The 17,466-nt window shown below is 45.2% G+C and overlaps 1 protein-coding gene across 1 annotated transcript; it reads right to left on the bottom strand.

Annotated features, from left to right (window-relative positions):
• LOC149084627 (uncharacterized) lies at positions 1 to 13,488 on the bottom strand. Its single transcript, XM_089235354.1, has 8 exons — positions 13,360 to 13,488; positions 11,175 to 11,303; positions 9,149 to 9,315; positions 7,934 to 7,989; positions 5,926 to 6,055; positions 3,862 to 4,019; positions 3,574 to 3,731; positions 1 to 2,088 (listed from the first exon to the last, which is right to left on the bottom strand). Exons 1-8 carry the CDS (start codon positions 13,486 to 13,488, stop codon positions 1 to 3), a joined length of 3,015 nt encoding a protein of 1,004 aa, XP_089091480.1.
• Between the last annotated feature and the right edge of the window lie 3,978 nt (positions 13,489 to 17,466).

The raw sequence follows: 17,466 nt of genomic DNA, 5'->3' as shown, positions 1-17,466 counted from the left end.
TTACCTTTGCGCCTGGTAGCTGTGGCCACCGCCTCTACTGCCGGTGTCTTGCCTTTCGTTCATGATGGCGGTAATATCCTCGGGTAGAGACTCTCTTTCTGTGGTGGAATAGTTGCTGGCACTGCCCACCGACTCTTTTCTATTCTGGAAGCCACCCCTAGATGTCGACAAAGTCCACGGCTGTATCGTGCGGTGTATCCCCCGATTCCTATTGGCGAAGCTGCTGTTGTAGTAAAAATCATTGACGTTGTTGCTGTTCGAGCGGATGCTGAACCTGTTTTTGTTGTTTCTCTGGTTGTTGGTGAACGTCCACGACGAACGGTTGGACGGCCTGCTATTGGTCGCGGCGGTGTAACCCGTTGCAGCGGTGCAGCTACTCGAGTTGTCGCTGATCCGGTTCGATCCAGATGGTTGGACTTTGGTATTGGTCTTGCGACCAGTGTTGGGCTTGATACCCGTGTCGAACGCTTCGTTTCTGTTCCCAGACCCGATGGAACTCGCATTCCACGACCTGTCCTGTCGAATCGTGTTGGACAATCGTCGCTGCTGCTGCTGCTGTTGCTGCTTCGTTTCGAAGGAGTCGTGGAATCTGACGGGTCCCGTCTTCGACGGTGTCCTGCTCCCGACGACGCCCTTCGACGTCCAGTCGTTGGGATAGCATTTCTGGAACTTCGGGGGGACGACCACGTACCGTTTGAGGACGTTGATCCCGTTGCGGATGGGGGTGTCCGAATCCTCGTCGGGGTTCATCGTCCGAGGTTCCGAACTTTGAGTCGTGTTGGAACCCGGTGTCTCTCTTGTCGGTATGAGATGAAGATGGCGGGATCGGCTGAGGCGATCTGCTGCTTGTACAGAGTTGGCGGGGGTCTGACTCAAGTCCCCGCTGCAAGATTCGAGTTCACTGTCTACGTAGATTCCGGCTGCTCTGGTGTCGACGTCGGCCTTGTACTTGGAGGTGTCGGACGGATCCGTCGTTCCCGACTCCAGAGTTTTCGGTTCAGTCTCGCGACTCTCCTGTGACGGCGGTGGCAGCGGCGACGATGTCGTGAACGGCATCCCGTGTCTCTCTTCGATCCTTCGTATGAAGCGTGGCCTACGTTCCCCCGGCTTCAGCCGAGGTTTTGCTTGCATTAGCGTTGAGGGGGGCAGCGGACGCGACCCCCGGCGACCCTTACAGAGTCCGTCTGTGAAAGCCGATTGTTCCGGAATGAGTATCCTCACGACTGGTTGTTGTTCCTCGGGCGGCTGATCTCCATACGCTCTCCTCAATACGTACTGCTGGTCGGAGTTGCCACCGTTCTCTTGACTGTCACCCGCTTGCTTTGTGTCGGAAGACCAGGACACGATTTTTTCATGCGGGTTCGCGGCGTCCTTCATTCGAGGTGTAGCTTCCAGAGAAGTTTCGATGCCCATCGGTTTCCGTTGATAGTCGCGAAAACTCAATTTAGAGATTTCCGTGTTCAGCACGTTGACGTCACTCGAGCTGGAAGCCTCGTTCGGTGCCTGCACCCTCGCCGGACCCTTAGTCACCACCGGTTCATCGGATGGTCTTAGTTTGGCTCTCTGGTTGGTTCTCTTCACTATGCTGGAAGTAGGTTTCGTAACTGGTTGTTGTTGTCTGAAATTGTCGACCACTGACTTTTTCCGTCCTATCGAAGACCGATTGAACGAGGGTGGTAACACGATGGTGTAGCCCGTCCGGTTACTTCCGAGCGGCGGCCGCCCTTGTAGGAAACGGTTCGTCGGGCGCTGTTGTTGCGACGGGTTCCCGGCGTATATCGGAGCGTAATTCCTACCGATGCTGTCTTTCTTCCTGGGACGTTGGGCAGCGGCGTTGGGTACAATGGGTTGGTTGTACGCGTTCTTGCTGTCGGGGTGGTTCTCCCAGCCGGCGGACGTCACACCGACAAAGCTGCGCACGTCGAAAGTCGAGGACATCTTGCTCACCACCGAGTTGATCTTGTTGTTGATCATGCAGTCCCTCAGAAGATGGTACATCGCGTAGATGTTTCCGAACTTCGAATAGTGGATCTGCCTCTCGAGTTCTTGAGTTGGTATCTGAGTTACGGCCACCAGTCTCTTCATAGCCTTCAAAGACAGAGACATTCCCATCGTATGATTCTCAGAAACTCACCCAAGCAATTGGTAGAAGGCACTGAATTATTTTCGTATTAATGAAATTTCATAATTGCTGCATCGGCCAATTTCGATCGATTTGCAACCATGACGGAATGCGTGTGTGTGCATACCTGGTACATGTACATCCAAGTCATTTCGGAGTTAAAGGCTTTGGCCTATTTAAAGGGGGGGGGGGGCAAACGGGTGGTAGTTCAGGGTGGCAACTTCGGAGGGAGTGGCAAATTTGAGGAATAAGTGGTGAAGAAAATTAATGTAGAATGGGTAAAAAGGTGACAAAATCAATAAATCCGCTTCCGCCAAGAGATCAAGGGACTAGGTCAGTGAGCGATCGATAGAGTGACATACAGAGTGCGTGGAAAGGGTTAACTACGGCCCAACCATGCCACAAGGGCGGGGGATGGGAGGCTGACAGGGCTTAAGCACGGGAGCCGACGACAATTTTTTTTAACTTTCTTATTTTTTTGGCCCGCCAAAGTTCCTAGGGGTTGGGCTACAAGATGTGGACGTCATGGGAAGGGGTCAACAGAAAGGAACCAAAAGAGTTCCTTCCTGCAGAGCATCATCCATGAAACCAATGCAGCGAATATTTAGACCATAGCTTCTACATCCTGGTGCGGGGCCCCTACCCCGTGATCTTTGTTGGGCCCTTCAGGGCTATAGCCGTGTATTATTACCAGCCAGCAGTCAATGGCACAGGGCTGTAAGTACGATTTTGGGGGGGGGGGAAACATGATTTTGCCACCCTCACCATTGCAAAATTCGATGATTTTACAATGCTATTTTTGTTTCCCACATAAAATTTGCCGCCCGGAGCAGTTGTCCCCTTTGCCTCCCTCTGGTTCCGACCATACCATGGAATTGCCCAGTCCTACTAGATCCAAAACTAAGTAAGTATACCACTCATGCGCACACGCATTCCGACAGGGTTTCAAATTTAGAATCGGTAAATGCCACCTTTCATTATACTAAAGCCGATGCCACACTCGTGTCCAGCCTTGCCTTATCTGTTCCAAGGTTGGTCACGGAGGTGAGTAGTGTGTTCGCTCCACCATTGGTAACCATTTAGTTAAATGTTGGATGCTGGAAAGTACTGAAAGGATGGTTGAAGAGAACGACCAGGACCTCCCAGCCCCTCCCCCCCAAGTCAAAGTAATCGCCTTCCATCATCCCGGTCTGCCAGTCCATTCGGCTACACATTGGTCGAAAAACGCAAACAGTCACAACAAAGTAAGTGTTCTGGAAGCAAATATTCACCAAGCTGAGAAACATTCGGCCAGGCTGAGCCGGTTTGTAGCCGACCTACGCCACTGGTGTATCCTTACGGGGGGGGGGGGAATGGAGCCAAACATTGGAAGCAAGTATTTGAGTATGACTATCGGACCAAGCTGGACATGAGTGTGGTCTCTAGGATCATCATAAAAAACGAGCACTTACAGTGCCATGTATCTCTCTGTATAGATTAGGATCCAAGGTCAAGGCTGGTGGCGGCGGAGGCGGGAACGACGTGAACCAAGGGTGCTCTTCTATGGCGTCGATGCTGATCCTCATCCCCTGCTTCGGTTCCAGCATACGGCGTAGAAGGTCCTGACATTCTGAAAAGACACACCAAAAAAATTCAATTCTTAATCGCAAATGTCGAAGAATGTCTCCAATTTATGAGACATCCCGATTAATCTTAGAATGAGGATATTTTTCTCCAAGGATGAGCGTAAAGTGTCAGACCTGAAGTGAGTTGCCCCATGGCATTCAGATGCTCGCTGACGAGGCCCTTCGCAGCCCTCTCGTACAGGATTTTCCTCCTGCCTTCCATAGTCGAGGCCTCTGTCTTCGGATATAGGAAAGGCACCCGACCTACGACCATCACGTATAACACAACGCCCCTGCGAATGACCAATTAGGAAAAGTTTTCATCAGCCAATGATAAGGCGAACGCGGATTACATTTTGCGAGAGATTTTTTTCTTTTGTGGTGAGCAACCTGGTGCGGATCCGGGGACGATCACTCACTCTCTCCCGAAGAGCTGAATAATATAGGAAAAAATCTGACAGGACAATCCATAGTGTTGGAAAAATCAATGAACCTTCACCACACTGGCCAAATGTGGCCAGTAACCTCAAACTTATTTTTCTAAAAATCAAATAAGAAGCCCATTACCTTGAGTGATCCACGGCACATTTACAGAACACTAAAGTGACTCGCGGCACGTTTGAGGACCACTAAAGTGACTAACATTGCATTTTCAGATCACTTGAGTGGCCCATATCACATTCCCAGATCACTTGAGTGACCCAGGGCACATTCCCAGATCACTTGAGTGACCCAGGGCACATTCCCAGATCACTTGAGTGACCCAGGGCACATTCCCAGATCACTAGAGTGATTCACAGTATATTTACAAAGCACTTGAGTGACCTGCGGCGCAGTTCCAAATAACTCAAGCGGCCCGTGGCTCATTTCCAGATGACCTAGGTATTCCGCGACACATTTTTGTATTAGTGAAGTAGCCCTAACTTTCCAAAAGGTTGAGCATCCTTGACCTACACAATAAGTCACCCCCCCCCATCCCTCGATACATAGCCCTGGATCCGCACCTGAGAGCAACATCAATGGTCGTCACCGGGAGCCGTTATGGAGCTACCATAACTAGGACACATGATCATATCGAAATCAGCAGCATGGAACAACATTCAAGTGACTCGCGGCACGTTTGAGGACCACTAAAGTGACTAACATTGCAGTTTCAGATAACTTGAGTGACCCGCGACACGTTTTCATACCAGTGAAGTGACCCACGGTGTTTTTTCAAGTCCGCAAGTCCGCGCAAGAGGGCTTCTACATATGTACAGGGTGTCCCATAAATTCGTAAATAGTTTAAAAATTAAAGAAAGTGGTATATTTGAATGAGGTTCGCGAAAAATGTATTCTCATGAAGAGGGATTTCTTTGAGTACGGAAAAAAAAATAGTTCATATTTTTGTCTATAGAGGGGGACTCAATCAAATCACTGGAAACAAGCAAATCAGAGTCCTATAAAATGCAGGGTGTACGATTTTAGCATCTCATTTCTGAATTTTTCTGTTACTGGCGCTTTTATAAGGTTTTCTTTGTGATGCTGACATTCGCGGATAAAAGATCTATTGGTGAAGCTGTTTTCTCCCTTAACCACGAACCATCGGCGGAAGCTTTACGAACGTTTTGGACGCACAAGAGATTGGAGAAAGGTTCAGATACAATCACTCCTGCTGGAAAGATTTCGAGCTCTCTCTATCGAAAAAAAATTCAATTAATTTTTTTGTCTGCACCAAAAAGAATCCCCTCTTCACGAGAATAACTTTTTTGCAAACCTATTCAACTATACAAATTCCTTCAATTTTATGAACTTTTAAACAATTTATGAATTTACGGGACACCCTGTATTTATTTACCAGAAATTTTTCTATCTCGTGGGTGTCTGTTATGAAGAAGCTCCACTGTGAGGCGAAGTCGTAAATCGAGCTCTAGTTTTGGAGAACTGGACCAATCCCCCCGCCCAAAAAAAAAAATCATACTCTTTCTATAACGGATACTCCCCGTAAGAGGACACTTTTGAAGCACTTGGAATCAATTTCAATTTATAAAGTTAGATGATAGAAATTTTTGCCCCCCCCCCCCCATGGGTGTCTGTTATGGAGAGGTTTCACACTGTTGCATCAATATCAAGCACTTTTGAAGGAGTGTGAGCACCGGAAAGAACAATGACATTTCAGAGTAGAAGAAAGTGTTGTAAACTTGAAATTTCATCACTTACGCGCTCCACACGTCCACTCCGGGCCCATAGCTCACCTCGGTCGTGAAAAGCTCGGGTGCCGCGTATTCGGGTGAACCGCACCGCGTACGAAGCTTGCAGTGCGGGGAGTAGAAGTTGCTCAGTCCGAAATCTGCAAATATTCAAATGATTTTTCGTAACTTCTTTTTTTTTTCTGCACCTCAAAATGAATCAAAAGCCATAATTCTGTTATGTAGGAGCTGCTACGATCTCCAACAAAGACTTGATAGGAGTCCCTGGAATGCTAATGTAGTGTTCACAGAGTAGTGTTTACGGGGGGGAGGGCCGCTAAGCGGGCTATAACCCAGAGCGACAACTGCGAAAGGAGTGGTAAGTTTAAGTAATGAGTGGTTAAGAAGATTAGATTAGAATTAAACAACCGCCCATATCTAGAGAGCCAGGGATCAAAAGAGAGACCTAAAGTATGTGATATGATCGAAAGAGAAAAGAGTTACCTACCAGAGAGTGTATAAGCATGAGAGTGACCTACTACGAAACCATACACGCACCTCGTCCATATTCCTCTGCGGAACTTCTAACGAATTGTTATATGTTGGAATGTGCATGCATGTATGTATGTATGTATAGTAAAACTGACTTGAAGTTTGTTTCTGTAGGATCCTTCTTATGTATACTGCTGCCATCTGCCACCAATTTTTCTAACTATGAATTTAAGTGCAATGAGATTGAATAACTGTGTCGTTGTAGAGGTCTGTTGCTCCTTGTGGCGAGACTTTAATAGGGAGATCGGCTCGTATTTGCATGAGAGTGACCTGGAAAGCAAGGAACTAGGTCAGTGAGTGACCAAAAGAGTGACCTATAGAGTCTGCAGGCATATGAGTGAAACAGAGTGCAAGTATGTGAAACGCCAAAAAAGTGACTAAAGAGTGTGCGAGCATGGGAGTGAGCAAGTGTGTGGAAAAGCATGGCGAAAAGAGTGACGTAAAAAAGTGTGTGTAAGCGCGGCTGTGCGACCAAAAGAGTGGGTTTCCCATAGTGAGTGAGATGCAAAAAAAAGTGACTTATAGAGGGTGTGTGAAAGCATGTGAGCGACCAAAACCAATAGAGGGATTTGGAGACAGGAGCATATTTAAGCCCATGATACACATGCTACCCTGTATTACGGTCCTTACGGGGGGGGGGGGGGATGGGGAATAGCAAGCGGGCTTCAGCCCAGGGCTGCCAATTCCAGTGGTCAAGAAATTGACTAAAATTGGTAAAGGACGGCAAAACAGTAAATCCGCCTCTGTGAGTGTACCTGCTGACTGCTGTTGATCATCGTTGCGCCAAATCACGACGAAATCGTTAATTTGGCGACTGAATTCAACACTAATAAATAATGAATGTTTTTTTTTCTTTTGTCATTTTCGCCAGAGAGCACGTGAACTTGGCTTACCTTTTCTTTTCTACCATTTAGCTACGACTATTTTGGTCAGAGATCGTCCCAAATTTCTACAAATTCTAAAAATCGAGCGGGAGGGGTTTGAAAATCACAATAAGAATTTCGTATCAACATTTAGCCGGGTTTTCCTAGAAGCAGGTTTTTCTGCACCGCTTGAACCGAATAGTAGTATTTCGCGTCGGCAGAAACGTGTAACTTTATCACGCTACGCGTTCGTGGCGCATCAGCTGTTCTGTCGCCTGCACATATCCACATATTTTCGTCATTTTCCACAATAAAAAAAAAAAAAATGGGAAGACAGAAAGAAGGGGGGGGGGGAGAGAAAGCACAACAAAAGTGAAGAGAAGATTGGCACACAAAACACTCGGCGCACGACGCGTTTGACTCCCCCAGAAGCATTCGGCCAATCACGCCCGACATAAAGCGCTGGCATGAGGCGTGCTGCGCTCTGCTGGGAAACAATCGCACCGCTTTTCCTGTTGATGAGTGGACTGCGCGTCGCGCTGGGCGATTCACGTTGCACGCGGCACAGAAAACCTGCTCCTAGGAAAACCAGGCTTCAGGCAGAAGTGTCTTAAATGATCTCACCTACTAATTTGATCGTTTCGGGATCAGCCATCAGGATGTTCTCGAGTTTCAGATCCCTGGAGGGGAGTAGACAATATTCACGACAATGATTACACAAACCGTCAAATGCATATGAATGCAAGGATACAGGGTCAATATTACTGTAAGCAACAGAACAGAACCAGGCAATTTATCTCATAGGTCAGTTAGTAATACTAATACTCCTTGACACACTAGGATGACTTATCCTAAGGTGCCTATATAACTAGGCAGATTCGTCGTCCTTCATCTTGGAGAGGCAAAACTAGTTTTTCATTTAAAATATAACCTTTAACCCTCCTAGCATCTATGAATGATCAGCGTAGTACCGAGATAAATCATCCAGGGATGTTACTTTTTTTTTTTTTCCTTTTGAGATGAAAGTCTTTATATGACGTATAGATGGCATATGCATATTTATGGAGTGCTTAAAGCCCCATCCGACGATCACTTGGTTCGCGACGCAGGGTAAGATAATTAAAGTAAAGGATAATAAAAATCTTTGTCTGGATCCGAAGTCGTCTCGGGCCTCGGGGAAGCAATACTTTTTATGGCTTTCAATACAAAGGCCACGGAACGGGAGGAACAGCTATCCAACAATAGGTTCAAATCCAGATTCTCTGTTTGAACCACCCACGCCTTTTTTCTTGATTACATTCGATTTGCAAGCCTGATGTTTCACAAAAAACAACTGAAAAAAGGATTTTTTTTTTTTACTCAGCCGCACTGAGAGCAGCTTTTCTTCGACTGTTCTCGCAGCCTAAAGGTTAAAAAATGACGGAATAAGAAACAACGACTGGTTATAGCGATAATACTGGAGTCATAGTGCACCGAGATGGCGGATAAGTCGGCCTAGGGTATGAAGGAGTCATAACTCCTCCCCCATCTTTGAACGAAGTGCGACGTCAATATAATCGCTATAGCCAATCGTCGTTCCCTATTGTGCTCTTTTGAATGCTTACACGACATCTGGTTACTCCCTAACACACTGTTTTAGGAGGGATTGCGTTGCATGGGTGACTCTACAATTTTTGGTGCCACGATTGAAAGAAAACCAACCCTCGTATTTGATCAAGGTTTTGAAACTTTGTACAACCATTAGGTTACTACACCAGATAGAAGGTAACATCAGAAGATAACAGGTGAAATCTGGAGAAGCAAACTACGCTAGATGGTGATATGGTGTTGAGAACTTACCTGTGTAATACGCCGTTGCGATGCATGTGACCGACAGCGGATATTATCTGATGAAAAATGTTCCTGGCCTCGACTTCCCCGAGCCTCCGTCCGGGATGGTTCCTGATGTGCTCGTTCAGCTCTCCGCCGCATACGAGTTCCAGGGACAGACAGTATATGTCATTGCACTGGCAAAAACATTCAATATATATCCGATATAATTTATTACGTGTATAATTTGTTATACGATATAATTTATTACGTACGCCCAGCACCTCCTAAAGATAGAAGGCCTCCGCACGCTGCTATTGTTGGTATTTGTGAGCCAACTAGAAGATTCTACGCCAAAACAAGGAGAAACGAAATAGGATGCTGTGGTTCAAAATGCGGCAAGCTTGCCAGGTAGTCTTAATGACGTTACAGATGAACTTGGCAACCCGTGCCGAGGCCTTCTATCTCTCGGAGGTGCTGGTGTGTTCACTTGTCACCCGTCATGACTGACATCACGTACTCTTTATAAGGATTGGTCAAATAAAAGGGTGACGAGAGCCTTTGACTTTTGCAGATTTTTGATAGGTTTATGCAGATATATGATTTTGCAGCTTTTGATAGCTTTATGCAGATATAGGATGTGGATCAACGCTTGTACAACACGCAGAGGGAGCTTCTCGAAATGGTTATAATTTTCTAGAGTAAGTATTATAAATTAGTAGGCAGGTATTGCTATTGAAGTTGGGGGAGGGGGGCTATGGGCTTATGACAGACAGGTGTAGGAGTGGGTACTCTAGTAATTCCCATTGGAAATTATCAGAAACATGTTAGCTACTATTTTTACTTGACCGTAACATGCACCCCGTTCACATTTCTCTGCGGAATTTCCTAACCGATTGGTTACATGCAAGAACGTGTTGTGTGTTGCGGAGTGCCACCAACGGGGGGTTCAAACCTGAAATCTTTGCGATGAGAGGTCGTGTGGGCGATCCAGCACGATGCCCACACGACCGCACAGCGGCCAACATATGTTGGATGAACGTTTAAGGATCTAAATCAGCAGCTGTCCCCTCGGCCAGCTTCTTTGACGACAGTAATTCGATGGCCATCAAAGAAGATGGCCACGCTAAAGTTGTGAGAACGATTTATACGGCCACTTTACACGTACCGCTTCTTATAGACCAAAGGGTGCTCAACATTTTGGTAAGTGCGGGCAGCTTCATTGGTATGAAAACGTGTCGCAGACCACTTAAATGATCTGGAAATATGCCACGGGTCATTCAAGTGATCTGCAAATATGTGCCGCGGACCACTGACCAAAAATAAACAATAAGATCAGCTTCGCGACTCACGGAACTGTTTATTTTTTGCGAAATTAGAGAAACCAGTGAGGCAATAAGTTTTGTATATGTATATGCCGGTTTGTATTTATAACAGGCCTATAAGTGGATTTGAGGGACGGAAGCCCCCTGTGAATCACGCTTGGTCGTGACCCATAGCTTAAGGAATCCCTAGTTGTAAGAGAATTTATGTGACCTATCTCGGAAGCCCTGTGATCCAAGTTTGGGTTGCGACCCAAAGGTTGAGAACCCCTGCCTTGAGTGATCAGGGAACTGAATCGCGGGTCACTTAAGTGTTGTGGGACTGCACCCACGGGTTACATAAGTGATCTGTCAATGTACCCGGGCAACTGTGCCGCGGGTCGTTCAAGTGATCTCGTAATGTGCCGCTTGGTTCCTTTATAAAAAATTATGTTTGAGAAGTTATATATGAAAAGTTATGTTTTCGGCCGCATCTCAGATGTCTTCGAGGGGCCACATTTCGCACGCGCAACAGGGGCTGTGCATGCATGTTATAGACTCTTTTCGAAAGCGTAATGTCACGCTGATATAATAAGCATTGAACATCATACCCCCGTAGTATCGTGCAGAATATCATCTGGTTCCTATGAAATGTGCAATATGCAATTTTTTTTACGGTCTTCGGGTCACTTTTTTACTCTATCACACCATTGTCAAGTTAATTTTAAATATGAAAAGGGTATGTTAATACTCACTACAGTCGTTTCGTACAGTTTCACAATGTTCGGGTGATTCAATCTGGACAAGATCTTCGCTTCGCGTTCAAGATTCTTCTTCACGTACGCCTCTTTGATTTTTGACGTGTCTATGACTTTCAGAGCAACCTGGAAAAAAAAAAAAAAAATCATTGTGATTCCCAACAATTATCGCTACCAACAATTCATTCAGCATTTGGTGAAATTCAAACTAGGGGGAGCCACTCAGACATTGAGATTTTGATTCCTGAAAGATACCGTGATCGCCATGTGAATTGTGCATATCAATATTATCTTGACTTGACTTGAGCATGCTTCTCCCAACACTTACTTTATGGCCAAGTGAGCTTCGTTGGAATCACTCACGTGTCTATGTACATAGGGGTCGTTCAAGTATTACGTAAGCAACGTTTTAGCAATTTTTGACCCCTCCCTCCCCCCTTTGTCAGCAAAATTTCGTCATCAGCTCTGCCCCTCTGAATCCTACCTAACGTATATTGGTGAGATCAGAGACGTACGCAGGTGGGGGGCATAGGGGGCTCGTGCCCCATCCCCCAGACGATCAAAAATTTATTTTTTAATGGGAAAAATATTTTTTTAATTGAAATTTTGGAAGAAAATACCTTTATATGTTATTATAAGCAATTTCTGTTAATTTCAATGTAATTTGAAGCCTATGAACTCAGGGCCAAACCCCCAGGGCGGGCCAAATATGGCCCTGGGGGTTATCTGAGCTTTGAGGAGGGCGTGCCCTCAAACATAATTTTGTAAAAATGAATTGAGCGGCACATTTACAAATCACTTAAGTGTCCCGTGGTACAATTTAGCGACCCACCCGCTAAACCATATAACGATAAATCGCACAAAAGCCCTTGGCCCGAAGACCAAATATGGCCCTGGGGGTTATCTGATGCGGCCTGCCTTCCTCAAACCTAATTTTCTAAAAATCAACTGAGCGGCACATTTACAGATCGCTTAAGTGTCGCGTGGTACAATTCCAGAGCATTTAAGCGGCCCGTGGCACATTTTCAGATCACTTAAATCACCTGGCACACAGTTGCAGAACACTTAAGCGATCCGTGACACTTTTAGAGATCCCATGAGTGACATGTGACGTAGTTTTAGAGCACTTAAGTGGCTCCCAGTGCGGTTCTACATCACTCAAGTTACCCGTGATACATTCTCAGATTATTTAAGTGATCCGCGGCATATAATTGCGGATCACTTGAGTGATGCGTGGCACAGTTCCAAATCACTTAAGCGACCCGGACACATTTCAAGATCACTTGGATCCGCGAAACATTTAGAGATCACTAAAATGACTCTGTAGGGCACTTATCAATAAGGGGGGGGGGATGTCACTTTAAGTGCCCACAAACTATCGAAAGGTTTTTCCCGTATTTGGCCAACCCCTAGTAAGATGCCAGTAAAAAAATTTCATATTTTCATAAAGAGTGGTTGATGACGTAAGCATTATCCAAACTCCCTCCCCCGCCCCCCCCCCCCCCCGTCATCAAAGTAATGCAAAAACCTGGAATTCCTTTGTAACGAAATTTTTCGTTATAACGAAGTGATTTCTCCGGCCTCTTGGAGTTCGTTACAACGGAATTCAACTGTATTACGGTAAATGTGATAAATCAGTTATTATACATAATCACCGGTTATTATGCATATTTACCAATCGTCTTGGTGAGTTTGGCCGGCAAATATGCATAACACCTACACAATCGTCGTTGGTAAATTTGTTAAATACTGAAAACATAATGACAGAGAAAGGCGATAAATTTCAAGTATTTATCAAACTTACCAACGATTTTTGGTGCATAATCGCCGATAAAAATGTCCTTCGGCGGGCACTTTTACCGGCATTATCATAATACCCTAGTGTTATTGGTGAATTTGATAAATATGAAAAAAATTCCAAAACCGGGATCACAAACGGTTCGTCAGTAAATTACGGCAAAGGGAATTTAAGTAATTACCCTGTTAAGTTCAGTATATGTGATGATCACATTTACCGTAACATATACAACTTTCTGGCCTAGGAGCTAACTGAAAATTTTATGTACCCCTGGTCAACATTATAACCGAATTCTTATACTGATGGTACCTGTTCAAAACATACCGTCTTGTGGTATTTTTTCCCCCATAATCATGTTTAATCGCAATGATAATCGGGACTTACCGCAGCACCGATAATCTTGTGGGTAGCCAATAGAACTTTAGCAAAGTTTCCTTTGCCGAGGGTAATTCCTTGTATCTTGTAATTGCCAATGTAGTAAGGTTTGAAACTTGAATAATCTTGACTCTGCATTTCTTCTTCTTGCGGTTTCACAGGTCACTCGACTCCATTCTTTTGTTTTGATTCCATCAAAAAAGACAGGGTTTCCGCGACAGAAACGATTCGGCACAGAACGCCTTGGATGCACATGAACGACGAGAAGTTTCTGGATTTGATCGTGGTTCTCACCATCTGATTCAATATCTTTTTTTTTGTTTTATAACTAAACTTCAAGAATTGCAACTATTGTGTTGAGGCGGAGATTCTTAATGAGCGATGATGTGCGATAAGGTCTTTGCAAAAGTCGCGCTTTTTCCCGATTTTTTTTATTAATTAAATAAAGATCAAGATGGCCATAGATGAAGTTGAAACTTTATAAGATTGATCATTCCATGAATATTTTAAATCGGCTTGTTTTGGTTTAACGCTGAGGTTCCCAAATCGTCATGATTTCAATCAATCAATCAAACCGAGCACACATCTGGTCTACCAACACGGGAATGATTTACTACAGAATGAGTTGTGCGGCACAAACTTGCGCCGGAAGTGTGTGTGTGCATGTGTATCTAACAGTGTGATTTCGTATCTTGTGTTGTGCGCGGATTTTTAGCGCGCTGGCCATCTATTTTTCAAAACCCGTCATGCTTCAAGTCCCTCATGGAAAGGCATAGGTGAGTTCTAGAAATACGTAGAAGATTTACATGCCTCTAGAAATGGGAAGGACACTTGAGTGTAGCTAAAAGTGCAAAGGAAGTGTTAAACAAAAAGTGTGTGTAAAGGAGGCTACACACGTAATTGCAAGCTTGACAAGCATGCCCAACTTCCTTTTCGCCTCCACACGGTACAAGCATTGCTTGCACAAGCGTCAGTTTAGTCTTGGAGGATGTCGAGCTCGGACGATGGGCAGCCACCACTCTGGCTGCTTTTTTCCTTGTGGATAGATGAAAAACGCGAAGAAAAAACGTGAAATACAGTGTAAAGAATGGTTAAGGAAAACCCATTCCTGCATCAACTTACTACTAAACCAGACATGCGCCTCGTCCATATTCCTCTGCGGAACCTCTAACGAATTGGTGCATGTTGGAATGTGTGTATGTATAGTGAACCTTCCGTGAAGTTCCGTGTAATGCTTGTTATGTGTAGTACTGCCATCTGCAATCAATTTTTTAAACTATGAGTTTTTCCCTTTCAACTCACAGGCTAGTGCATGGCTCCCACATTCTGAAGCAGGGCCCCTAGGCTGGGATCTTTTACGGCCCCCCGACCAGACTTTCACGGGGTCCCTTTATGGCGTGATTCACTCATCGGCAGTGCGTGAAGTGTAATGAATGAATAATTACACCATTGTAGGCCTGTTGCTCTCTGCGGCGAGACTTTTTAACGGGGACATCGGCAGGCATTTACGCATCGAAGTTGGGAACCGCAGAAAACCAACTTCAGCCGATCACCACTGTGGCAATGGTAGGGTTTGAACACGGATCCTTGCGATGCGAGTCCGTCACTATGACCACTCGACCACCACAGCGGCTGCATCAACTTACTGAGTAAATTCAAGATGCATCCACGGGATTGGCGTAACTATGTCGGGATGACTAAACAAACTTATTTGAACCTTTTGTCACTACGAACACCTTTCATTAAAATGACGGACACGATTATGAGAGAATCTATAACACCTCATGAAAGATTAACAGCAACATCGCAGTTTCTCGCGACCAGCCAACGGGAAGAAGTTGTGAAGACGGCAAAGCCAAGATCTGCTTCTGTAGACCATGGCCCCCACAAGGGATGGGCTGACAAGGCTCCAGCCCTGGGGCCCAGTGTGATTTTAATCATTTTTTTTGTTTTTTCACGCCATAAAGGGGCTCCGTGAAAGTCTGGTCGGGGGGGGGGGCGTAAAAGATCCCGGCCTTGGGGCCCTGCTTCAGAATGTGGGGAGCCATGCTGCAGACTGTAGTAGAGAAACAGTTTGCTCCTGGCAATGGTTGTTTTCCAGCTTCTCCTGGGGAAGGAGAAGGAGAATTACCTGGAGGGCTTGCATTATCTATATAAAAATGCGTAGAAGGCCTGCACCCTGCTACAAATACGTTCGAAGCATTCACATCTCTCAGAAAAATGCTTTCAAAGCGTTCCTATCTCCCAAACTGTTCATCTACTACATTGCATTGAAAGCTTGCTTACCCATAGTAATGCACAGACGCGTGTGTACCCCTTGCAATTGTGCTGGAGGCATGCGAGGCTCTTGAAATGCCTAGAGGGCTTGATTAATTCCAGAAACACCCAGAAAGCCTTTATACTGTATTACGGGTAATGCGCTCCTGGAATTTCTACCTCCCAGAAAATACGTAGAAAGTTTGACGATCATAGAAATGAAGCAGATACTTGTATCCTCCGAGGATTATGCTAGGAGCACATTCGTAGCTTAGAAACACTTGAGAGGCCCATGCTTCTGTCAAGATTAGACTGAGACTACTCTAACTGATTTTGTTGCCCTCACCCCCCTTATGAATCAAGTTCTCAAGGCCTTGCACGACCACGGGTAGGCTCCATGTGTTATGACGCCTGGAGATAAGGCCTTATAAGGCCTGGAGAACGAGATAGCAGATGAATAGGACATCCATAGCATCGACCTTGCTAGTCGCTGCTACGGATGACCTACAGATAAACGGACCTATAGCAAATGGCGTCGCAGCCGGGGATGCTCGAACAACCACAGAATTTTTGCACAAGGCAGAGTACTGTCAAAATTCAGATACCAAAATCTCCTACAAGAATTTCGAATGATGTTCAAGCCCAACACCCAAGTTCTAGAACAGCTCCGACGCCCGTGACAATGCTTTGGAAATTCTCTCCTCCATTCCCCCCCCCCCCTCCACCCAGGTCCATGACACCATGACTTCGTCCAATCCCTTCTCGAATTTTTCAAAGAAATATTCGCTTTCCACCCTTCGTAGCATTGAGACGCGGATTCGGGGGGGGGGGGGAGAAAGGGGCGATTTTCCCTCCGAAGAGACGGATAATATGGGAAAAACTAGTTTCTCCCGTAAACCAAGGGATGATCGAACCTGCATAATTAGCCGCCCCTACTCATCACCCTAGATTCCCACCTGGTGTGAACGTTGCGGTAAGTCTATCTATTTCGCTACAGCGGTGGTCGGCTGTGAAGTTTGTTTTCTGCGGTTCCCAACTGCTAGCCGATATCCCCGTTAAAAAGTCTCGCTACAGAGAGCAACAGGCCCACAATGGCACAATTATTCAATCATTGCATTTCACTTATAGACAGAAAAATTGATGGATGATGGCAGCACGAAATATTAAAGGAATTGCACAAAAGCAAACTTTACGTTAGGTTCACAACGCGTACACGCACATTTCAACATGTACCTATTCGTTAGAAGTTCCGCAGAGGAATATGGACGAGATGCATGTGTGGTTTAGTAGTAGTAGTAGTCTATCTAGGAAGCTTTGGTAGTAACGTCGTGCAAGCAGGTTTACAACAACTGGGCTTGGGCAATACAACACGTAGCGGTGACTCATGTATCGTAAATATAATCAGAATTTTAGATAATTTGTAGTGATTTTTTTGTTTGGTTTCCCGAAATTATTTGAACTAAGTTACCCCAAAAAACAAAGAAAAAATTGAGCTTTTTTAAATATAATCGCAAATTCGCACACAAATTCTAAATCCACCCGATCCCCTCCAAATCCCTTATTTAACGAATCAGCTAAAACCGACACTTTTATTCGTTAAATTGAGAAGAATTGTTGTATCGGGGTGCTGTCTTCGGTATGTTAAAATACAAATATTAGTACAGAGACTTTTGAAAAAATTCGTTAAATCGTAGTTCGTTACATCGGGGTCCGACTGCAAAGAAAATTTGTAAATCTGTGAAAAAAATATTTGTTTAATGTGTGAACACAAACAAGAATATATAAAAGTGTAATGAATTAGATTTTAATTATATATCGCCAAAGTGGACGAACACAGTTTTGAATTTCGCGCGTTTTTTG

This window comes from Pholcus phalangioides, unplaced genomic scaffold (assembly GCF_987345545.1).
Source record: "Pholcus phalangioides strain wild (caught in Gottingen) unplaced genomic scaffold, Ppha-v1.0 ptg000008l_1, whole genome shotgun sequence".
Taxonomy (NCBI): domain Eukaryota; kingdom Metazoa; phylum Arthropoda; class Arachnida; order Araneae; family Pholcidae; genus Pholcus; species Pholcus phalangioides.
This window is presented reverse-complemented; position numbering and strand designations above follow the sequence as displayed.